This window comes from Perca flavescens, chromosome 20 (genome assembly GCF_004354835.1).
Source record: "Perca flavescens isolate YP-PL-M2 chromosome 20, PFLA_1.0, whole genome shotgun sequence".
NCBI classification, from domain to species: Eukaryota; Metazoa; Chordata; class Actinopteri; order Perciformes; family Percidae; genus Perca; species Perca flavescens.
The window spans coordinates 20476504-20499989 of record NC_041350.1 but is presented as its reverse complement, the minus strand read 5'-3'; the positions used below and the strand labels follow the sequence as shown (position 1 = coordinate 20499989).

The 23486-nt window shown below is 42.0% G+C and overlaps 3 protein-coding genes across 5 annotated transcripts; all 3 read right to left on the bottom strand.

The window, feature by feature from the left end:
• Positions 1-429: 429 nt before the first annotated feature.
• Positions 430-6193, bottom strand: LOC114547231 (transforming growth factor-beta receptor-associated protein 1). 2 transcript variants are annotated; one of them, XM_028566475.1, is made up of 11 exons: positions 5395-6193; positions 5084-5278; positions 4738-4892; positions 2785-2867; positions 2274-2621; positions 2052-2109; positions 1821-1964; positions 1547-1681; positions 1312-1456; positions 815-1236; positions 430-703 (listed from the first exon to the last, which is right to left on the bottom strand). In XM_028566475.1, exons 1-11 carry the CDS (start codon positions 6080-6082, stop codon positions 557-559), a joined length of 2520 nt encoding a protein of 839 aa, XP_028422276.1. In that variant the 5' UTR covers positions 6083-6193; the 3' UTR covers positions 430-556. The 2 variants fall into 2 exon arrangements, with proteins under 2 accessions (XP_028422276.1, XP_028422277.1); XM_028566476.1 differs by having other exon boundaries at positions 430-700.
• A 1278-nt stretch (positions 6194-7471) lies between these two features.
• On the bottom strand, positions 7472-11256 carry fhl5 (four and a half LIM domains 5). 2 transcript variants are annotated; one of them, XM_028565869.1, is made up of 6 exons: positions 11083-11256; positions 10769-10952; positions 10438-10612; positions 8222-8391; positions 7865-8051; positions 7472-7720 (listed from the first exon to the last, which is right to left on the bottom strand). In XM_028565869.1, the coding sequence occupies exons 2-6, from the start codon at positions 10928-10930 to the stop codon at positions 7569-7571; spliced, it is 846 nt and encodes a 281-aa protein (XP_028421670.1). In that variant the 5' UTR covers positions 10931-10952; positions 11083-11256; the 3' UTR covers positions 7472-7568. The 2 variants fall into 2 exon arrangements, with proteins under 2 accessions (XP_028421670.1, XP_028421668.1); XM_028565867.1 differs by having other exon boundaries at positions 11137-11256.
• Positions 11257-16606: 5350 nt separating this feature from the next.
• Positions 16607-22792, bottom strand: fut9a (fucosyltransferase 9a). The gene is made up of 3 exons (XM_028565913.1): positions 22732-22792; positions 20710-20963; positions 16607-20383 (listed from the first exon to the last, which is right to left on the bottom strand). Exon 3 carries the CDS (start codon positions 20373-20375, stop codon positions 19293-19295), a length of 1083 nt encoding a protein of 360 aa, XP_028421714.1. The 5' UTR covers positions 20376-20383; positions 20710-20963; positions 22732-22792; the 3' UTR covers positions 16607-19292.
• Positions 22793-23486: the final 694 nt, after the last annotated feature.

The following is a 23486-nucleotide window of genomic DNA, read 5'->3' as shown; positions in this document are numbered from 1 at the left end:
AACACCACTGTCTGATCAGTGAATATATGCCCCTGAGTGTCCTCCACTTTATAGCTATTGCTGTCTACAATGTCTCTAGGAAATGGCTCAGACATGCCGTCCTAAAAAAGTGCACTGCTTGCTCTTTTACACTCTGAAACCAGTTATTAGAACAATGTATTTTCTTTTTTTTCTAATCAGGGAAAGTGTCTAGTCTGAGGTCCATGATTTGAATCCTTGTACAGAGTTTGTCTCGACGTAATCTAGAAAAATGATCGGGTAGGAAGCAGACACTTATCCTGCTAGAAATGAATGTGATGGGCGCCTGGTTAGCTCACCTGGTAGAGCGGGCACCCAAATATAGAGGTTTACTCCTCGACGTAGCGGCCGTGGGTTTGACCCCGACCTGCGGCCCTTTTCTGCATGTCATTCCCCTTCTCTCTCCCCTTTCAAATCTAAGCTGTCCTATACAAATAAAGGCCTAAAATGGCCAAAAAAACAAAATGACTGTGATTCCCAAGAGTGCATAGATACAAACATTTGCATAAACAGACAAGAGATTGCTATATCGGTGGCTTCACGATGATGAAAAGCCAGTGCAGCTTGTGTGCATCAGCTCACCATGGAGGTTACAGGCAAACTGTGGCTCTGCAAGGTCTCTCTGACAAACCTTGCACTTCTGCCCCTTGCCCAGTCTGAACTTTGTATTTGAGGCCTGTATCTGCTGATGAGAGAGAGAAAGAACAACAGGGTTCAGAATAAGAAGGAAACAAGAATACACACAATGTTCATGGAGTGAAAAAAATATGAAATACCGGTATGTCATTAAACTCACCCAAATGGCTTTGTGCCGCATGCACTCTACCTGGCCCAAAGCCTTCTGCAGCCTCACCATCTGCCTCTGGTGGAAGGACTCTCGGAGAGATCTAACTAAGAACTGGGAGACCAGTTGAATAGACCAGGAATCAGGCAGGAGCTGGATGATCTTCTCTGCCACGAAGACCCGAGGGTTGTTGTTGAGCAGATCCACAGCAGCGCTGGTGAGCGCCTCAGAGCTCAGGTAGATTTGGAGCAGCGTGAGCAGCAGGGTCTGTCTGAACTGTGAGTCCCGGCCCTGTGCAGCCCTGCAGCAGTAGGCCTCTGCAGCCTGGAGGTCTCCCTCCTGGTGAACAAGCACTTGCAGTGCCTCAGAGTGTTCACCGGTCCTACCGAGGAGAATGGCTTTCTCTATGTACAGGGTTGCTGACTTGACTCTCTCTGCGATTAGAATAATGCAATATAATTAAGTCACAATTCAGTAGTGATTTATTTTCTCATAAAGCATCAACACACCGTATACAGTGGAGACATCATAGCATTTGGATTCCCATAGCAGCTGCTGCAACTTTCCTCTGGTCTTCCTCAAATCTGCTTTTTCTTCCTCTCGCAGCGTCTGAGTAACATATGCCAGGGCCAGACGGTTGTGATGTCTCTCCTCCTGGGGGAGGGCAGATTACACCGATCATGTCGCTGTGTATTTAATAAAGGAGTCAGGGATATTAGATTAGGTAGCTGCTGCGGTACCCACCTTACTGTTCAAATCATGGATTAAGAACTCAAGATACAAAAGCAACGCCAGTGGGTACTTCTCCAAGAGAGCAAGGACGTTTTGAGCCTCAAATTGATCATCTGGTGGACGCTTGTTGAAAATCTGCACCCCTATCTTTTTTCAAATAAGGAAAAACTGTTATAGGTAATAGGTGGCATTTTGCTGTGTTTATATCCATTACACATAGTTGAATTGTGCAAGTCTGCCCTCTGCAGTTAAGTTAAGAGCATGAAAAAGAAAAAAGAAAAAGCACCTCCTGGTTTCTCTGAAGAGTCCAGTCTGCAAATTTCCACACAGCATCTCTGTCTTGCAGCTGACTGAGAGTCCACACTATGTGTCCATATACATCTGAGCAAGAGGGGTCTTTGTGGAAGCCATCTGCAATTTTCACCCAAGTCTGAAAGAATATAAAAGGCTAAAACACGCTACTTTTATGCATCAAGTTTATGTATAAAATGTGTGCAGTTCTTTTGGGAAAGGATACCTCAATTGCATCAATTTGATTTCCATGGCTTTGATAGAGGGAACCTAATGCAAAAAATCTGTAAATAAAAAGAGATCAAACAGCAAATGATCCATCAGAAATTGAGCAAATTGGAGAAACTGTCTCAAATGTTGATTTGGTGTCATTTATTTTTAAAGAATAATTTGTCTTTAAGAAATCAACAACAAATAATCCAATAATAACAAATGATTTATTTTGTACCTGTTGTGTTTCTCCAAAACAGGAACACAGTGGTCCAGCCTGCACTCATTGGGAGATGCCACAAGCTGCTGCAGATTTTCAGTGTCTCCCAGTTCTAAGTACAGCCACAGGAGGGCGCAGTCCACCTCCTGAGTATACTTCAGGCCTTGCTCCGTCCTCCTGACTGCTCTAAGAAATTCTCCCAGGAAGGCCAGGTAATGATGAAATGTGTTCCTGTCCTCTTGGCAGAGCACCTGGAGATCCTTGCCCTTGTTCACTTGATCAAGCTGGGATTTAAAGTCCTCGCTGAGACATGACTGCATGTCAGGGTAGAGGTGAATGATTTCTCTGGGGTCCAGCTCACCTATACTGTTCAAGTAAGTAATGAGTATTGATTTGTGTTAGACTTCGGTTTAGAATTCAGAAGAAAATAACCACTATTCACTAGAGTCACATAATTCTGCACAGTTTGCTGTGGTTTATTTAGTGTGCTTTGAACTTGGAGTGTCGTGAAAGGGTTTTTTACTCTCACATGAATAGTTCTTTGGCCTCGGAAAAACCCTCCCGGTAAAAATGAACAAATCCAGCCAGGCAAGTGATGGCCTTCTGCAGCTCCTGCCAGTAAAAAAAAATACAATGCATTAACATATTTAAAGCACCAATACATCCAAAATCATTTAGGCAGAACACTGTGTCACTATCCTTAAATCTCGAGGGCAATATATGTTTCACTTTAAGATCTTCAAAATAACACAAAACCAAATAAGTTGTACGAACTGCCGCATCATCATGCTAATTCTTCACCCTCACCTCTAACCAGTAACCTGAGATATGGCAAAGATAAGCCTAAATCTCAGGCACCATCTGCTGTCCTCACTTGCATTCATCCAACTGGAATACACCTACAATAGCAGCTCGTAACAGTGTAGTCAGCCTACACCTCGACATCCTGGTTCAATCTGTTCTACAGTGATGAAATACTAAAGTCAAACACTATGATGCAATGCCAGTTGGGGTTGTAATGCATGCATATTATCTACACATCAGTAGTGTGAATTAATTTAAAAAATGGTAAAATTATAGCAGCAGTGAATGTTACAAAGGCAGACAATACAGAAAAAGTGAAGTTGAGAAAAAGCATTCGTTTAAAAAAAGTTTAAAAAGCATGTGACAGCTATGTAAGTTGTAAAAAATGAATTATATGCTTTTTTAGGATGATTATTCCCCTAAAAGAAAAAAAAAAACATTTGTCGACCTGTACTGTGTTTGGACAATATAAAAGAAATCTAAGCACAGTAAGTTTGCTTTTGCCAAGACTAGTTTATCCATGCTACTTTCTATGATTTAGGTGCTGCTTTATTAATGTGGTAAACTTAACACTGAAATGTTCATCCAGACTGAAATATCTCATCAACTACTGGATGGATGAAGGTTGGTGCAGACATTCATGTTCCCCAGAGGATGAACACAACTGACTTTGGTGATCCTGTGCCAGAAGGTCAAAGTTTTAACGTATATCCTGTAAAATATTTCAACATCTTGAATGCGGATTGGCACAAAAGTTAGTACAGGCAATTATGGTTTCCAGACTCTATATGCTTGTGACTTTGGTGATGCGACTTTGTTTTAGCACCAATATGAATTTGACTTGTAGCTTTGAGTGACATATTTATAACAACTTTTGGATGGATTGCCACAAAATTTACAGACATGCATGTCCCCCATTTGTCTAATACTGTAGTTCATGACCACACAGCTGTACAACTATAAGCATTTCCATCAGCCTCAGTGGTACTTGTGTTCAGTGCTAATTAGCCTATGTTAGCATGCTAACACACTAAACTAAGATGAAGCATTGTCTATAGCCTACACATGTATGTTTCCCATTGATCAAATGAAATGTTAAACATAAATATATACTGATTTGATTACAGCAAAGACAAAGTTGGCAGTATTGACGGCAAAATAGGCTACAGAATATTTCATTCTGTATTGACAGGTGCTATATTTGAAAATCAATATTATTATTATTTTTAAATAGAGACTAGAGACTAGAGACTTTCAAACATCAAAATGTGAGACGTGCGTGTCACGCAGGCAGTGTGCAAGCTCTAACCTGTTAACATGGGAGCCGAAATAAAAATGGACACGCCACGCAGCTGACACGCTCACGCCACACAGGCAGTGTGCATGAGACCTAAGTTTTTTTTTAAAAAGAAGCAGATTCTCAATTTTGACCAAATATGTTGTTACTGCATTCTGCCTTTGAAGGGAATAATAGTTGGGCAGGTTGTTTTTTTACTCAACATGATTATGGAGAAGGAAGGAAAAAAGCAAGGAGAAAAAGCCTACTATAAATGTGTCTGTGTCATTTTGTTAACCTCAGAAATTGTGTTATGTAATGAAGAACGCATTTGTTGGAAACCTAGATATCAAAGCAGTGATGTGTTTGCGTCCTGCTTTGTGTCTATAAATTGAATTTCACCTTGTATGAGTCAAGTGGACGATGGCCTTGAACTCCGTCCAGCAGCAACAAGGCCTCCTCGACCCTCTCATTCCTGACGAGTGCCTGGATCTGCTGATCGAGTGGCACCAGACGCAGGCTGAAAATGTCTCTCTCTGTGAACACTAACACACCATCTGAGGGGAGATTTGTTTTGGGTTTTCAGAAACAGCCAGTGAGTAGGAACAGTAGCTGCAAGGATGATTGACTGAATCAGTGCAAACCGAGACAGACACAGCGACATCTTTAAAAACAAAAACACAATTTGACAGCCTTTCGGTCTGCAATCTGCCAAGATCAGGTGATGGATTGATGTTGCCTGATATACCTGATGTGGAGAGCAGACCCTTTGCGCCGCTGAGACTCACAGTCTGTTTGATCTGCTGATCTACCATGCTGTAGACAGACAGCACTTGGGGCTCTAGGGTTAGAATGTAAGGGAAACACACTCCGGCTGCCAGCACCTCCTGAGGCCACTGTAGGGGAGGGCGCTGGCATATCCCTGTCTTCATCACAAACATGCCTGAGGGATGAGGATGGAGTAATGATATCTTAGCAAAACAAATATCCCCTGGCTAGATGGATATATGGGGGAATTATAGGAGATGATTAACTGTAAACATTTTTGGCGGCTCTTACCCAAAGATTCAGGTCCGTTCAGGAGGAATTCCCCTCGTCCCACTGAGGTAACAATAACACGCTGCCTGCTGTGATTGTGAGGGAAAAGCTCTTCACTGCTCCCAGTCCGAATATCACAGAGGAGATACCTGTCGCTGGTAGCTACACAAACACTGGCACCATCTACTGCCAAGGCCACAGGGTCCTGGAGCAGAGGGACTTCCTTTACAACGTCCCACCTGTCCACTCCCACAACGTGGATCCGGATCACCTTCCTGCGGCTGGAGGAAGTCACCATCTCCACACATGCTGTCTGGGCTGCAAGCAACGAGTCGCACACCTCAAACAAAGACACATGCTGGATCTTCTTCAGGGTGGGAACAGGCTCCAAGGAGAACATGTTGAGGGCAATAACGCTCCGGTCCCACAGGACCAGCAGATAGTTGAAAAGTGAGACTACCCTCAGTTGGGCTACATTGTTGCTTGAGCCTAGTTTTCTCACCCTACCCTCTCTGATTTTGCTCTGGCCAGGACTCAGATCTCCATTTGTGCTACTGGTAAGGATGAGATGCTGGACTGTTGCATCTTTGGTCCCTATATACACATTTCGGTCATAGCACTCAAGGCAGTGGATGCTGGATTTGTCCTTTTCTTTTGGGGCTAATTGCTTTTCATAGATATGTGTTTGTGTAAATGCTCTAAAAGCCATTGCAGATATTTTACGGAAGTTTGACTTTTGCGAGGCAAAATACAAAATGTATCTGCCTAAATGATCTTCTGTAAAATATATCAAATAAGACGTCCCTACCTCTCTGCTGCTGTCCCTTCCTCTTTGATTCCTCCACAAGTTTCTGAAGTGTATGCATGTAGTTTCACCTCCCCATGTGACTATATCCTGACAGGAAATCTATGTCAGCATTTTTACTCCACTCATCGTGCCAATGAGGACACTTACACAACTCATCCAACGGCCTCACCAAGAAAACCAACTTTTACAAATGTAAAAACAATAGGTATGGTGAGGAAGACAGATATTTTGAGGTGCCCCCAGTTACGGTCGCTTGTATTCTTGGTTTGTGCGTGGACCAAAGTGGCAGCTTTAGATAGTGGATAATGGACAAGTAGAAGAGCAAGTAATCTGCTGACTAAACCATATATGGCTCTGTTTGTTTACAATGTGAATGAGCTGGGTGAGGTCAAGAGGCAACAGAAGCACACAATGATTGTCTAAATGGTGATGGTCATAAAAAGATGTGGATTTCAAACCTACTATCACAGCTATATTTGTTACGCTGAACTTTGTGTCTGTCCTAAACTGACATGTGCAGACTTCTCCTCTGGATGGCATCGTTAGAACAGAACAATTCAAATCAGGATCAGCAACAGCAGGCCCACAATGATATCCATTTCAGCATGACATACATAGAAAGGTATTTTCTTGGAACAACCTTTAAGTATTTCACGAGAAAAGCCTAAATCATGCATCAATTTGTGTTTCTGGAGTGTAAATACACGTATCTAGGCAATCATAATAATGTAAACTAAGCATACAGCAGACATATTTGTGTAATGAAAGTCGACCTGGGAAATATAAGGGAAATATAAGGGAAATATGTTTTGGTGTGGCAACTATCTATTGTTTTCATCATAAATTAAAATGTATTTAATCCAATAATCTGTTAATTATTTAGTCCATAATGTAAGAAAATAGTGAAAAATAAGTCCAAAGTGACATCTTCAAATAATTTTTTTTAATATGACCAGCAGTCCAAAATCTGAACATATACAGTTCACTGTCATGAATGAGAAAAAATGTCAAATCCTAACTCCTAAGAAGCTGAAACAAACATTTGTATATCAATTAATCCATTAATTGACCTTTCGCTTTCATCCCTGATTAAAAAAAAAGGGGGATTTTTAATTTTAATCAACAAAGAAAACATTCATCAACAATAGAACAATGGCGCCCTAACTTTAAAAATACATGTTTATCTTTACGGAAACATCAGTTTTTGTGTGCGTGAGCAAAGTGAGAGAACTATTTATATAACACCAAAATAAGTATTTGGCATTCAGACTCTGTTTATGTAACAGGCATGCGAAGAAGAAGAAATATTTATGGATACACAACATCTGTATCAGAACAGGAGCTCTCATTATTATTGGGATGAACCTGTGACCCCTCCATGGAAAGATCACTTCTCCCTCCCGCAGTCGGTGCACAATATGTTGTCGCGCTGGGTGAGGAAGCCGCGTCCCACCAGCGACACAGAGCATTGAATGCAGGTGAAACACTCGCTGTGCCACTGGCGCTCCTCAAAAGAGATGTACTTGGCCCCTGCCAGACCTGCACACATCAAACAAAGATCCAGAGATTAATGCAACATCTTCACCTTGTTAACCTGAAAGGTACTACACAAACGCAAATAAATATGAGCGGGAGAACTGCAAGTCAGAGTGAATGAAAACATGAGCCCGGCCAATGACTCACTTGTTATGGGCTTGGTGCAGCCCACACACTTCTTTGCATACAGGTTGCTGAAGCATTCGAGGCAGTAAGGGTAGTTTTCCCTGGAGGTGAAGCGCTGACCCGACAGCTGCTTTCTGCAGCCGATGCATAGGAAACACTCGCGGTGCCATGGCTTGTCTTGGTAGGTCACTCCACCAGTTGTGATGGCCTAGAGGTAACATAAATCCACAGAAAGTAAGAGTGAAAGAAAGAGACACACAATGACATTCCTTGCATCCTTTTATTCTGCAGCCACTGTGTGAGTCATTTTAAAACACCAGAGTCAGGGGGATTTACTGCAGCAGTCAATACTTATAACAGACTCAGCTGTAACCCTACCTTCTTACAAGCACAACATTGGTAGGCAAACTGCTTCTCAAAGCAGGGCATGCAAAAGTAGCCGGTGTCTTTTGGGATGAAGGACTTGGTTCCTATTGGCTGCTGGCAGCGGTGGCACAGGAAGCAGGTCTCATGCCAGCTGTTCCCCTTGTATTCCATTTTACGGGATCCTGGCACAGGGGACGAGAGCAGCTTAGTCAGCATATGGTACCTCTATGACAGAAACACACTGCAGCCCAAAATAGTCCTGCTTTATCTGTAGGGAGAAGATGATGGTGCAATCTTAATAATCTTGAATCTTAAAGAATTTGGGGAGAGGAAGAAATGTCATCGCTGTCTAATGTTTGAATTATTTTTTTAGATATATTGTGTGTCGTGCTAGCCTGACGTCGTCATACTCAGATTCTAGTCAGAATATGAGTCTGATACTGCTCCATTGGGCTGTATGGGGCGCGTTTCAACCGATCCAGGAAAGAAAATGCCTCTGCACTCAATTGGATAGACCTACAACCAATCAGTCAATCAATAGCAACCATCGGGGCCAGCTGATAAAATAAACTTTTGCCAAATCCCATAGGAAGGACGGCAAAAACATCTTTCCGATCGACAAATGCCTTGATCGCGGTTCTCTGTTCCTCTTTTAAAATTAATGCACTGTCGATATCTTCTATAACATGGCGGAATCCACACATCTCAATTCTCCAGCGGCACCCATCTTTGTTGTAAACAAATTCAACCTAAGCGCTCTTTGGTGACGTGGTTGATTACATTACTGTTGATCATCTGTCCATCATTGTATAATGCCTGCCCTGACAATTTGATTGGTCCAAACAGCTCTAGTTCGAGCATAGTTGCTCCCATAGACAGTATATAATGGACCAATAGACCCCGTTGCTCTGGACGGAGACCAGTGAAGGCTATTAGAAGCACTTTTCCGGTGATGGCCAGCTTTACTGCGCAGCCTCCAACTGAGAGAATGTGACGTGAGCAACGTGTCTGAAAGTTGTAAGTCTTCTGGTAGCTGTGCCAAGAGAAATCTCAATCATTCCCAATCTTACAGATACGGAGACTGTAGGTGTATGTAAGGAGATGGGCACAGGCTAATTATTGATCACTAACATGCTAGTTAACATTAGTAATTAAACCTAAACATCTCATGTAAGTCGAAACTGCCTGCGAGCTTCTTCTGTACTATACGGTAATTCCTCTACTATGCGACAGTAAGTCACTTGGTTATGTTAGCTTATTTTTACAAAAACGTCTGCTACGGAGCCATAACGTGAGGTACAAGGTAATGGAGCCTTTTATACATTGTCGTGTTTCTTTATAAATAAACAATGGACAAATAGAGTCTTTAAACGCTTCAGATGTAAAGTTATTCGCAGTCAAGTGACGTAAAAAAAAAATGGCGGTCAGCGGAATGCTAACAGGAGGTGATGGCCTGTTAGCAACAAAATGGCGCCATGATGGATCGAGTTCTGAAGCGAAGCTTACCCCCTTGGTTGCTCCACAATGGATCAAGTCCAGACCAAACTTCCTGACCTCAAATGTTGTGGGCGGGGCTACGTTCAGCTGGCACCCGGGCCAGTGTCGTGCACGATTAGATATAATTGTTATACCATTTTCAAGCAACCCTCTATAGCAGATGAAGTTGCCTATTTGTCATGGAATTGCAGATGTTCAAGTTTACATTTTTCTGAGTACTTTAGGGACTTCCTATCCATGTAAAAAGTTGAGAGTTGCTTCAAAATTGGGTTTAAAAAATGTATACTTGATCTTGGAAAGAGGAGTTCACAAAACAACCTAACCACAAGGTGTATTAAGCAGTTCTGGAGCTTTGCATTATATTGCAAGATCTTCATTAAGCAAGTGCCCAGTTGTCATGGACTTGTAAATGTTCAAATTGAGGGTTCATTCAATCTCAAACTTTAAGCTGAAAAATGGAAATTTGAACATCTACAACTCTATAACTTGGAAAACTCCCTCTGTTGAGAAAGATTGTGTAATATTTTGGGAAATATGTTTTTTTCCCTTTTCTTGGCACTTAAAACCCCAAAGTGTCATCCTTAAAAAAAAAACAGATTAAACAAATGAGATACAAAGTGTTAATTTGTGAGCCTTCAGAGGTGATATTGTCTAGCCCTATTCATCGGCATTATCATCATCATCATCATCATCATCATCATCATCATCATCATCATCCCAACATACCATACCTGGCATGACAGTTTTCTTGCAGGTGGTGCACTTAGAAGAATAGTCGTGTGCGTAGCATTCGGTGCAAAGCAACAAATCATCCTTAGCGGCAAAGGCTTTTTCCACCAGAGAGCGGCTACACTTTGCACACTTGAAACATTGCTCATGCCAGTGGAGATCCTTGTAGGACAAGTCCTGTTGATATTTAACACATTATTTATTGCACTAGCATCGAAATTTTTAAAATGTCTCACCTTTAGATCCTAATATTAAAAGACATAAACACATTCTTATTTAAGACATTACTGAAATCAAAGCCATTACCCCATTACAACACTGGTACTCCCTTACCTTGCAGTTGCAGCCAATTGCTAAAGAGCAGCTCTTACAGCAGTTAGCGAACAGGTTCTCATAGCACTTAGTGCAGTACTGCGTGTCCTCTTTCATTATGTATTTCTTCCCCAGCAGGGAGTCTTTGCAATAATGGCAGTTGAAAAGCTCGTTGGTGGACATAGTTGTGTTTTTCTTTTTTTAGCTGCAGGTCAAAGAGAGCAGGAGGATGAAAATTGGACAATAAGGAAGAAGATGGAAAATACCCAGTAATAGTCCAAGCAATCTCTCCCCCTTCTCATCAAGCACGTAAAGAGGCCAAGAATTTTTTTTACCCCTTCTTTTGAAAGAATCTGAAAAAAGCAGTGCTCTATTAAAGAAGTCTCTACCTCAGTTGATATGGGGCGAGGGTAAGGCTGGAGCTGGGGGCTGCAGAGAGTGAGCGTTCCAGGCACAGGGATGGGGCAGGGATGAAAAAGGGGTGAGGCAGGATTAGGGGGATCCACTAGGAAGGGGGGTCTTCTATAAATACTGGCCCTCTTATTAGCGCTAATCTCTGGGGAGAATGGACATGCTCCACTGCATCCATCTGCACCTTTTAAGGGAGCTGATGGTGCACAGATCGCTAAGCCTTTGAACTGATTCAATTGTTGCTTTATTGCAGGAATGTGTTAAAGCAGTTTTAGGATTAGAAGATTGATCAATATCACATAAATACACATTAGGACGAGATGAGATTTGAGACTAAAAATGCAAATATTTTTTCTTTTCCACACACTAATATCAGTTTGCATATTAGTGCCACAGAAGAGATAGTTGGCCATTTGGATGCTGTGACGTGTCAGGACACACTTGTGGCCTTCGTCGGTGCCTGCTACACACATGAGCAGTTGCAGATGGCTGATGAGAGGTAGGCGCCAACAGCTTTGTGGTTGCCAGGTACTGAACTATATATTGCCAGGAACTCTCAGTAGCTATTGAGAGCGCCTTGGCAGCACTTCAGAAGAGGGAAGCTGCGGGCCTGTGGATGTCCGATCCATCCACGGCAAAATAAAGGAGGAACAGCAATTCAAGTTTGATGGTGACCATCTTGCTGATAACAATAAGCTAATAGCTTCATTAAAAACACACATTTAGTGTGTTACTCTGGAACAAAAGATAATAAACACAATAAAAATCACTGGGTTAAAACCCATTTTGGGTCAATATAGCACTTACGCAAAACTAGGTCAACTTTAACAACTACCAATTGATTGTTTTGACCCAGTGTTCGTGTTATTTTGTTATATTACTGTTTAATTAAAATACAGTAATTTTGACCTGGTGTTAGACACAACAAGCTCAAGTTTTACCTTAAAACTCTCACATGTATTGTTAGTTGAACAAAACGATGACGTCCTAAAACTGCAAAGTATACTGTACATATAAGAACTAGTGATAAATAGTGACATGCAAGTGAGTAGATCATAACGGTTTGCAATCATACCAAACCCAGTAACATTATACTAACACTGGGTCAAAACAACCCCTTGTCTTGGGCGGTAAAGCTATTACGTTGGTTCTATATGGACCCAAATTGGATCAATTTTGACCCAGTGAGTTCAGCACTGTGCCCAGATCAATATAAAATTCAATTGCCTCTGATTTGTTTGCATGTATTTTTGGCTCAATCCCCCATACCAAGTTAATTTACAATTGTAGGTGTCAAAAAAAATGACCAAAACAGTACAAATTCTCCTTTACACCTTAAAAAAATCCCAGTTCTTCAGCATCTTTGACTATCAGTTGACTAATTACATTTGAATCTTGGAACATGTGCTCATATCAGTTTTCCAAAAGGATCAGGGGGCGGACATCTTCATAAAAATAGCCCGGAGAAGACCACCAGTCAGCCCACAGGCCTAATCCCTCGTATACACACAGGAAGGTCAGTGACAGGGATGAGGCTGAGAGGAATGCAACTCTGTCTCCATGTACTCTGTCTTTTCTCTCCATTAAATTCAGTACCACTTATTGTACAGAAATTCATCTAGAATTACACTCATGTGAATACGTAAAATGTAATCTATTTTTGGATCGGCAGATGATGTCGGAACACAGGCCTGTGTTGCATGTAGGTGGTATCTACAAACCTCAGAATAATGTAAGACGAATGTTTGTGCCCTACAAGCTGCATATTATGTAAGGCTTTCAGCACAAAATACCCATACCGTGTCAGAAATTGACAAGATGTAGGAAATATTTCCGATTTGAAGTCATGCTACCCTTCAGGTTTTAGTTATTTGTAAGTAGGTGGATCCGCCGGATTACACAGAGTCATCTACTGCTCTGGATTAAATTACCACTGTATTTACCCTTGCTCCCTGCTGGTGTCCAGATCAGTGGCTGCAAATCACAAAGCCATGCCATAAATAAACCCAGAACCAACTGTGGGGCAAATAATAGTCATTGTCTCTCAAAAAGCATCTAATCTTTGTTGCATTGGGAGCTACAGTACAGTTTGTCTGCCATCGTGTGACATGAAGCCAGGGGTGGAGGTGACCTATATTCCCCAGCAAACAAAAACTCTCATCTCTTCAAGTGTATTAACATAATATGAAAGTCATGAAAAATAAATTGCGTGTCAACAGACAGCTTTATTCACTGGATATTAAAGCAGAAATTATTGTATATTGTGTTTTTTATTTTGTTTATTTGTGGGACATGTATGTAGCATAAACCAATGCCACACACCATATATTTATATTCTCAGTGTTCATCTGCATTCATGCATGCCTGCTTGTAATTTTATTATAACCGCTCTGATTTGCATCCGATAAATAACAGGTGCTGATCTTTGTCTCTCGGATTATTAACTTCTACACCAGACAGTGCCAACTCTGCAGAGCAAAAAGCTTGCTGATCTTGCATATTCCTTTTTGCCTGCTTAATCCTCTGAAGTCAACTAGGGAGCAGCTGCCAACCGATTTCGTATGCGGCCTGTCGAGCCCCACTAAATAGGCCTTTATTTGACCTGGACTCGGGTGTCCTCTTATCTTAATGTATTCAGTCTTTACAATAAGGTGTCAGTGGCTCCCCCACCCCACCCCCACCCCATCTTAATCAAATGATCTCAGAGAAGAAGAGAAGCATTTACTTTGGTGGCTCCTTTGAGGTGGTGACTTGTCGGATCAACACGACACAGTTGCATCTCTCTAAAGCACAAAAGCCTCGCCGCATCAGCGTTGACAGCTGGTTGGCATGGTGATGACAGCATAAGTGGGATCCATTAGGTCGAGATGAGGGCAGGTCTGGTAGTTTATGAGAGGACTCACACAAACCTGGCCCTTTGAGCAAGCCTCTGTACTCTTCTGCGACGTGGGGAGCTCGCTTTCAATGCAACGTTTTCGACTGTACACGATAGTCACATAGGGGGTTGCCTGGGGGCGAGGCGATACAATCTACTAGGTCTACAATCTCACAAAACCTTACACCCCTTCAGGGAGGCACTGTGAGCGCCCGGGTAATCCCTCCCCAGTTCTCACCAAAATGAGTCATGGTATGAGTGGGTGACAAAGCCTGCCACATAGCCAGACATATGATCTCCACTTCTAAAGAGGAGAGAAAGTTGTCTACTCCTAGGAATGCACAACCCATTAAAATGTTCTCCTCTTCGATTCCCTCGCCTCCTCCCAGCCCACAGATTTAGTGGTATTTGGATTAACTTTGTAGTCGAAGCAGTTGATTACCTTTGGGCGCCAGCAGCAGCAAGTCAGAGCACAAAAAACTCAAAAAAAGAAATTTATACCTAGAATGACAGCCTGCAAAACAGAGATAGCATTTGAAATAAAAAAACAACTGAAATTCTAACATACCTGCTACAGGAAGAATCACAATCTTTGGTCAACCTCACACAGCTTCAGAGCCCAACAATACTTCCTTTCTTCTCCAGTTTTGAAAGACACTTTCCCAGTAATTCTCAGTGCCTTGTACTGAAACACAAACAAACAATCTTACTGTAAATGTTCCAGATTATTAGATGGATCCAAAAAGCACAGCAGTCAGGAATCTAATCTGGGCCTTATTTTCTGATCTGCTACGGTTCAAAACATGGAATTTAAATGACAGAGAAGGTAAATGGTCAAATGTTTGTATTGGCATTATTACAGGACTGATGTGACTTTGAGATTTTGTTGTATCTCAAACCTGAAATAAGTTTTGGTCACTTGGGTGCAGCGAAAACTAACTGTGCACAACACTTTAATTATCATCTTTTAAGAGTATGGAGAAAGCGTTAGCAAACATCCAGTAGATATGGAGCAACATCATTAATTTAACGCTCTTCTGGCTCTGTTTTGGTCTCCAGTCACTCCTAAAGGAATTATCTGGCTATTTAGCTGTTTTAGATCAACGCTAATCTTGTCTGTCTGCAGTGAAACGAAGCCATGAGTGTTAAAAGTGAACCAAAGAAGGAAAGTTTGAGGCTGAAAAACCAAAACACTGCGCTGAAAGACGCTAAATAGCTTTGTCGAGCTAAGGGGAACTGCAATCAATTCCTGTGCGTTCATCTCTACAAGACACACCTTTGACATTACAATGTTCTCCTCTGTGACACCGTCTTGAGTTCTGAAAAATGGAGGGACAAAGCCCCTTTGCCACCTGAACTTTCACATTAATCCCCAACTGACATCGATAGATTATTTGCACCACTGATCCCACCAACACAAACACATGTATCACACACTTTGACCCGCAGCGTTAAGCAGAGAGCAGTTGACAAATATGTGTCATCTCTGTGTGGTGGAGGAGAGGACTGCAAATACCAAAGAGCTAGCGAGGATATGGGGTAACTAACAACAACCAGAGGATCGAGGCGTAACCAACACAACACACTCTACTCGCTCTCATCAATCACTTATCAAGGCTTTTGGATAGCTATTTATACCTCCGCTGCATTACATGGCACTGGAGAACAGTGTGGGCAGCATCTGCGGAAATTATATTTGATATAGATGCAAGAATACTATATTAGGTGGCATCATGTAAAATAAGTTAAGACCAACAAACTTTGTCTAACCTAAAGAACTCAAACTTTCACATATATACAAGAAGATCCATGTAAAATGGCAGAAGTACTCAACTTTAAAGGTCCTATGACATGCGGCTTTTTGGATGCTTTTATATAGGCCTTAGTGGTCCCCTAATCCTGTATCTGAAGTCTCTTTCCCGAAATTCAGCCTTGATGCAGAATTACAGCCACTAGAGCCAGTCCCACAACGAGCATTCCTTAGGATGTGCCATTTCTGTGTCTATAGCTTTAAATGCTATGGAAGATGAGAAGGGGGGGCAAGGTGGAGGGTGGGGGTGTGGCCTTGACCAACTCCCACTTTGCTCGTTTGAAGCATGATGTTTCTCTCTCATGGGCGGGCCAAATTCTCTGGGCAGGCGAGAAAGGGGAGGTAATCTTGCTCCTTATGACCTCATACGGAGAAGATTCCAGATCGGCCCATCTGATCTTTCTTTTTCTCAAAGGCAGACCAGGATACCCAGGGCTCAGTTTACACCTATCGCCATTTCTAGCCACTTGGGGACCATAGGCAGGCTGGAGGAACTCTTATTAATGTTAAAAAATCTCATAAAGTGAAATTTTCATGCCATGGGACCTTTAAAGGAATGGTTTGAACTGGCTTGAATTAGAAGAGAAGATTGATGCCATTTTCAAGTTTAAGAGTGCTATCAATCAGCAGCATATTAATGCATTTCCCAAAATGTTTTTTTGTCGGAAAAATGGTTTCAGCGATTTCATACATTTACCATCAGCTGTCTCTTTACAAAAAACTGTTCTGTATGCTCCACTCAGGTTTGCTCATTTGTCCATATCTTTATTTTCTTTGACACTATCAGACATCTACAGTTAAAACACAACATTTGGCAAAACACAATGATTTGGCAAAAAACTTGTACTGATTGACTCACTGACTTTTTTCAGTGAACTGGCAGAAAATGAGCATTTCTGGAGAAATCGTCATGTTCAACCACACACAAAAATGTCATCACACTAAAGGACTCCGGCAAAATCAGTGCCAGGTCAGACAGTATCCAAAGACATCCTGATTCAATCTCTGGTGCTGTGACACACTCACAGACTCAGAACAGGGGGACAGAGAAGCCACAGTTCCTCATGTTTTTGTTTGTGCAAAAAAAGAGAGAAAGGGAGAGAGGATGAGAGACAGACGACATAAAGAAAAAAAAACTTTTGTTTCTTAAAGTCACCAACCACAATGGACAAGAAACCTTTGTTTTCATACAGGAGATTGGACTGTACAATATGAAACCATGAGTGGCAGTGTGACAGTTTTTGTACTCACAATAGCTCCATCTAAAGACAGCCACTAGCACAGTGAGTCACACAACTCCACATGAATAAAAGTGCTATATCTCTGCTGCATTTTGGCACAACTTTTTCAATTAGGTCATGCCAACAAGATTACCGCCTAATCAAAAAAGAAAAAAAAAAGTTCTGTGTAAAATTCCCCCACTTGATGAAACGTCCACCTCACAACATTAAACCATTGTCTCTGACGCTGGTTATTGTTTTTAAGTGTGTCTCTCTTTTCGTCTTAATTCACAGCCTCTTGAAGCACCAACATTACCTACAAAGGTGCAGCGAAATCACATTCACTGCCTGACAACACTTGCATGTTATAAAGAGATTTAAACATTAAAAATATATACAACACATTGTTTCTTTTCCCCTTAAATGCAAACACTGTTGGAGCTCCATCAGTCTGGTGCACATACAGGAATGATCTGTGTTAGTGGGCTGGTTTGATCCAGATGATGATTCAGTTCACTTCAAGGTTTATATACAGGTTTCACTATGGCATTTGGAACCATATTCCATAAGAAAAATAATTGAATTCATCCTAATTTACATCAATGGTCCCTTTGACAGTGAAGAAATATCAAAATGATAATAACCTGAAACATGTTTGAATACTCTGACCAAGAAGACGATGGCTCATCTTGCATAAAATGTTGACTTGGTTTTGAACAGTTCTTTCTGTAAAAACTTCATGTCAATAGCTGCTGAGTGCTGTTAAGATGCATTGTTCAGTGGATTAGCTATTCTGACTACATTTAAAAGTGATGTGATATCTACAGATGCATATGCTTTTTTGTAGTGTGCTCTCGAGTGGCGTAGGTTGGCTGGCAAGCCACACAACTGTAAAAAAGAGTGTTAAAAAAAATAAAAAATCCAGAACAATGTATTTCGCGTGCTGCCCACACAACACTGCAGTGTGATGATTCAAAGACAGGTATATGGATAATCTTGCAGTAATCTTGAACATTTCACAGCTTTCACTTTTTTTTTTAACAGGTCCCAAACATGTGGGCAGATCTCACCTGATCTGATTTTATCTAATTCACAACCACTTCACCCATACAGTAAAGGTAACATGTGCTGAAATAGTTGAAAGTACCAGTGTAAATAGTTGATGTCACATTGTGAGATGACCTACAGTACGCACAGCAAAATTCTGTTATGTTCATTTTGTGCTCTTTCACGTCACTTTCACTATTCAATTAAAATGTACAAATCAAATCAGAATGCAACATAATGAGGTGTCTAGGAATTTCCTATTGCAGTACAATGCTGTCCTGTACTATCATCCACACACGATCCAACTGTGCTGTGGCACATCACATGTGACAATGAAAAATTCACAACATGATTAAAATAGTAACCTCCATCTCCCAGAGAAGAGACACATCTGCTGTCGCAGACTATCGGGGTAATGATCACTGTATGCCATCTACAACCACATAACACTATGTCCGTCTGTTTAACTGTACATTATGTAAAGATAGGTAACAGTTGGATTAGCAGTGCAAATGCAAACTTACAAAAATATGGAGAAAAAAATGACAGCTACATAATTCCAAAAATACACAATATGTACATGACACAATTGAACTACTTTCACATTTGAGTTCAGTAAACACTGCATAGGTGACTGCATCACTAGCACAGATGAGATTGTTTTATCATATAATGCCTCACTTGAATAAATATTACATAAATATTTGCACTTTTTATGTCTATCTCCTTCTGCAGCCAACACTATTCCGGCATCCGCTTCATGAAAAGATGATACTTAAAGAAATAAACAACAACCTTGCATCATGAATGTTATCTGTAATACAGGAACATCCATACATTCAAGCAATCATACTAATAATATGAATTAAAAACATAAAAAATAGCAGCAAATGTCATGTTAAGCAAAACATGGGTTGAATTAACGATAAAACATGTAGTGCATTTGTAATTCATTAAAAATACATAATAAATGAATAACACAAAAAGCAAAGTAAGGCTTAGCAAAATTGGCTTGCAAATAAAATAAACAAGACGGATGTCTCACTGGGCCACTGAACCAATAGAAATCATCATTCAGGAGCTCTGGACAGAACAATAATGAACCTTCATGTTAACCGAAGGACAAAAATCTTAAAGCACTGCCTTTAACAACAAAACAAGCACTGCATAGCCCTCAAAGCACTATGCGCCCCAGTACCACTTGTCAAGGTTATTGAATGCCTTGTACTCCTTGTGCCTACGCAGGTAATCACAAGCCAGGCATGTGTGCTCTGCCCAAAAATAGGCCTTCTTCACTTTAAAGTGCCGCCTCCACTCAAAGTACCTGAGGTACATTTCCTCGTTCTTGTCCAAGAGCAGCAGGTAATCGGCCAGCTCCTTGGGCGAGGTGAAGTCGTCCACGTGGATGAAGGCATCTCCCTGGATAAAGTTCTCGTAGTTCTGCCTGGCCGGGCCCAGAACCACTGGCACTGTCCCCACAGAGAGCGGGTTGTACAGTTTTTCAGTAATGTAGTCCTTGTGGATGGAGTTCTCAAAAGCCAGGTAGAACTTGCAGCTGGCAATGGTGGGGAAATAGTCTTGGTCAGAGATGTACTCCCCGAAGGCTTGTCCATACGCGTGAACCTCAATGTGTTTATACAGCTCATTGTAGTATTTGACCCGGACGTGGTCCTGGTTCCAGTTGCTCACAATCCAGCAGATCAGCTTGTTTTTGCTGGGTGGGACATAGTCCTCCTCACCCTCCGCTGCTACGATCGACCCATAAGGCACTTCAATGTCAGCATCCTGACGGTAATTGAGAGTCAGATTGAACAGGTTCTCGATCCCAGGCAGCTGGGAGGAGTGCGACGGCGACTCCAGGTTCATCCATATCCACTTCTGGAAGGATGGTCGCTGGAGCGGCGGCAGGTTGGACAGGTCAGTGCAGATGTCTCGGTGATGGATGACGACCCCATCCGACTTGTTGTAGAGGTTTCTGTCCGCTGTGATGAAACAGCCCTCGATGTTGAAGAGAGAGCTGCACACGCCCAGGTCGTAGGTTTGTCCAAAGGGCCAGAGCCAGATCAGCACGGTGGTCACGTTTTTATCGTTCTTGATGGAGAAGAGGTTCTTGACCCGGTCTGTGGATACTGTTGACTCTACAGGACCCGATAACCAGCTGGTGGATGGTTTAAAATACATCAAAAACAGAGTCACAAAGCATCCCAGTATGAATGTGCCGAGCAGAAGGGGTCGTAGGATTCTGTGAAAAGGTGCAGATGGCATACTCTGTCCTGGAAAGGGCACACCAAAGAAGAAACAGACAGAATAAAGTCATGATCAACAGGATACAACATCCAGACTAATTATCTAAAAATGCAAAGGTATTGCACATTTACAACCATGTTTGTGTCTATTATACTGGATCATTGCCTCTGAACATCATTTGTGCCTCAATTAAATACAGTTAGCTTGTGAGCATCTGCATGTGAACACAGTGTTCCTATTCTTGCTATAATCTATGAGTGTGCACCCTGCCATGCGCAAGGCACCCACTAGTTTGGATCAATACTCGTAATGAAGAATGTGCTGAATTCCTCAGGCTCATTATAATACAAACCTGGTGGATTTGACTGAATGCTGAAATCCAAGCAAGAGTAGAGGCTGTGGGCATCGGAAGGACCAGATCCTACATCGGGTCGACGGTGGGATCAATCTTCTTTGTGATTCAGTGCTCATAGACACTTTTTTTTGTTTTTTTGCAGGTCACAGCAAAGAGATGCCCCTTTGCTTTTACTCAGATTAACAATGATCCTTAATGATCTAATGAGGTGCGTTTGATCTTGAATGTACAGGTCTTCTTAATGGCGCCTCCTTTACGTGAGCAGGGAGAGAGAATCAGAGAGAATCCAATTAGGGCTAGAAAGACTGATCACCACCACAAAAAAAAGCATGCATGTGAGGTTAAAATGCAATCAACATGCAGAGATAAGCTTTATCTCCACAAACAAATCTTTTCAATTAGCTAGGAAATAAAATGAAAACACTAAGGTCATTGCAAAATAGCCAGTTAATCATGGATGTTATTTCAAATTTGTTTGTTAAGCATGGATGTAAGCTTCCAGCTGTTATTAGTTTTTGGCATCTACTATGTATTGTAAGAGAATACTGCCATCTTAAGGCTGAGGAGAGTAGAAAGGCACCCAGACTATCCAGCTTCCTGGGGCTCAACACACCTGCATGTTGCATAAAGAGGCCATACAAGCAGAAATAGACCTCAACCACACATCACTGAAGCAGATTTAAACCAATAAGACAAGCTCCAAGACTGATTTTTCTCACACCATATGTCCAATGTGACATATGGGGAATGATATTAGCTGTATGTATGACAGTGCCCCTTGATCTCTCCCATCTGTGACTTAGAGATCTGCACCCAAAGGCCACATGAACCAGAGCCAGATGAGTGTAGTCCTTTTAAAGGCTTGCGGTATCAATATATTTTCATGTAGGCAAATCCTCTTACACAGCTGTAACATGTTTTCTGTGAGCAGCAGTGATAAGCTCCCTGCTTTACAGAGGATGCAGCCCATGCATACCTTCATATATGGTGTAGTGGCGTCTAATATATTAGACACAGTACAGATTCAGTAAAGCTGAAGTGTACACTAGTGCAGAGATCAAAATCACGCCTATTAAATATGCAGTGTGTGATAAAGTTAGTGTCTCCATGGTGACGGTGCTGAGATTGAGAGGGTAATATGGCTCTCACACAGTCGTTATTTCCCTCTCTTCTTTCCATCTCTGCACCAACCAATGAGCTCTGAATGAGACGTGCAGCTCAAGAATACATTCAGATTTTAAATAACATAACTGTTTTTTGTCAAACGCATTGTGATGTATTTGGGACACGGAAAGAGCACCGCATGGGTGAGTAGTCTGCAGCGAGGCTACGTTAAAAATAACTGGAGAGAGGCAGAAAAAAACGCAACCACAGATTTTGGTAGCATCAGTCACAGCATCAAATCCCTGATGTGGCTTTAGTAACAGGTTTGTGCTTAAGGGCAAAAGGAGAGCGCTCATGTTCTGCACACACACACACTTTGATGTATGTGTATTCTGTCAGGTGGGCCACAGCACTGATTGTAAAATGATAGTCCATCCCAGGTGAGAATTCATTTCTAGCCACCGAGCACTGAAGGTCATTTTAAAACGTGATGCTATAGTCGAGCCACACTATTTAAAATGGTTGTCTCTAGGCGTGACACTGCATCGAAGTTGATGAGAATACATTCACTGGAGTATTTTATGTGTTGATTTACACGGCACCCTTTTGCGCACCAAAAACGCGCAGAGTATAAATAATAGCGTAGAGGATGATGCTGAAAAAAATAATGTACAGTATAGTCTATGTGCGATGCAAACACAGCCGACAAGTCACATTCACTGGAGAAAAAACAACATATATTCCCCTAAAGTATAAACTGCCCAGTGCGTTGGAAATGTGAAAGCGCCGGTCAGTGAATTTACAGTGAGAGATCTTTTTCTAATTAGCTGGCGAGGATTTGCCGTCAAAAGCAGGTACCTCTGCTCAGCCGTGGGGTGCAGGGTGAGAAAACACACAGCCATGCATTTCACTCACCATCTCGACAGGCGTGAGTCAAAATAGACCTTTCTTCTCATTTCCTCCAGAGGTCCGTAAACTCTTTTCAAAGACACCTTGCAACATAAGGAAGATGCGGATGCGTTTGGAATAAAAAATCGCGCCCGTCCGCCGTATTTGCAGGAATAGATCCGGATGAGCCCACATCCATCGTCTTGATCCAGAAAATACCTACAGGAGCAATGTGCGCTGAATCGTCCCCGCTGATGCACACCGACGCAAAGAATGATGGCTGCAAAAAAAAAAAAAAAATAATTGGCGGCTACCCCGTCAGCCTGCACACTACATTCATGGCTCGTTGTGTGAGGACGCCATGTATGCTCAGTGATGTGATGCGATGTGGAATAATTCCCTGCTGGCTGCCCATGCGCTACCTTGCTCTGTTTACCGTCAATGCAGCTGCAGGCTGTGGCGGAGTGTGTGTGTGTGTGTGTGTGTGTGTGTGTGTGTGTGTGTGTATGTGTGCGCGCGCGTCTGTGTGTGTGCGTGGGATGCTGAGACACAGCGTTTGTGCATATCACACTTCAATCATCTGCTTGCGGTTCTCCTTTGAATAAACAGGTGAATCATCGCTGCTGCGGATCAAAAGGTTTTCCCTCTTGGCCTGTATCGACTCTTTATAGGCTAACAAAATAACGGGAGCTCTAAGTGGTACATGGCTGCCTTTTTAGTGTAGCGGTACGCCAAAGGCTGACCTATGACCGCGAGCCAGTGATGGTAACGCACCACAACCA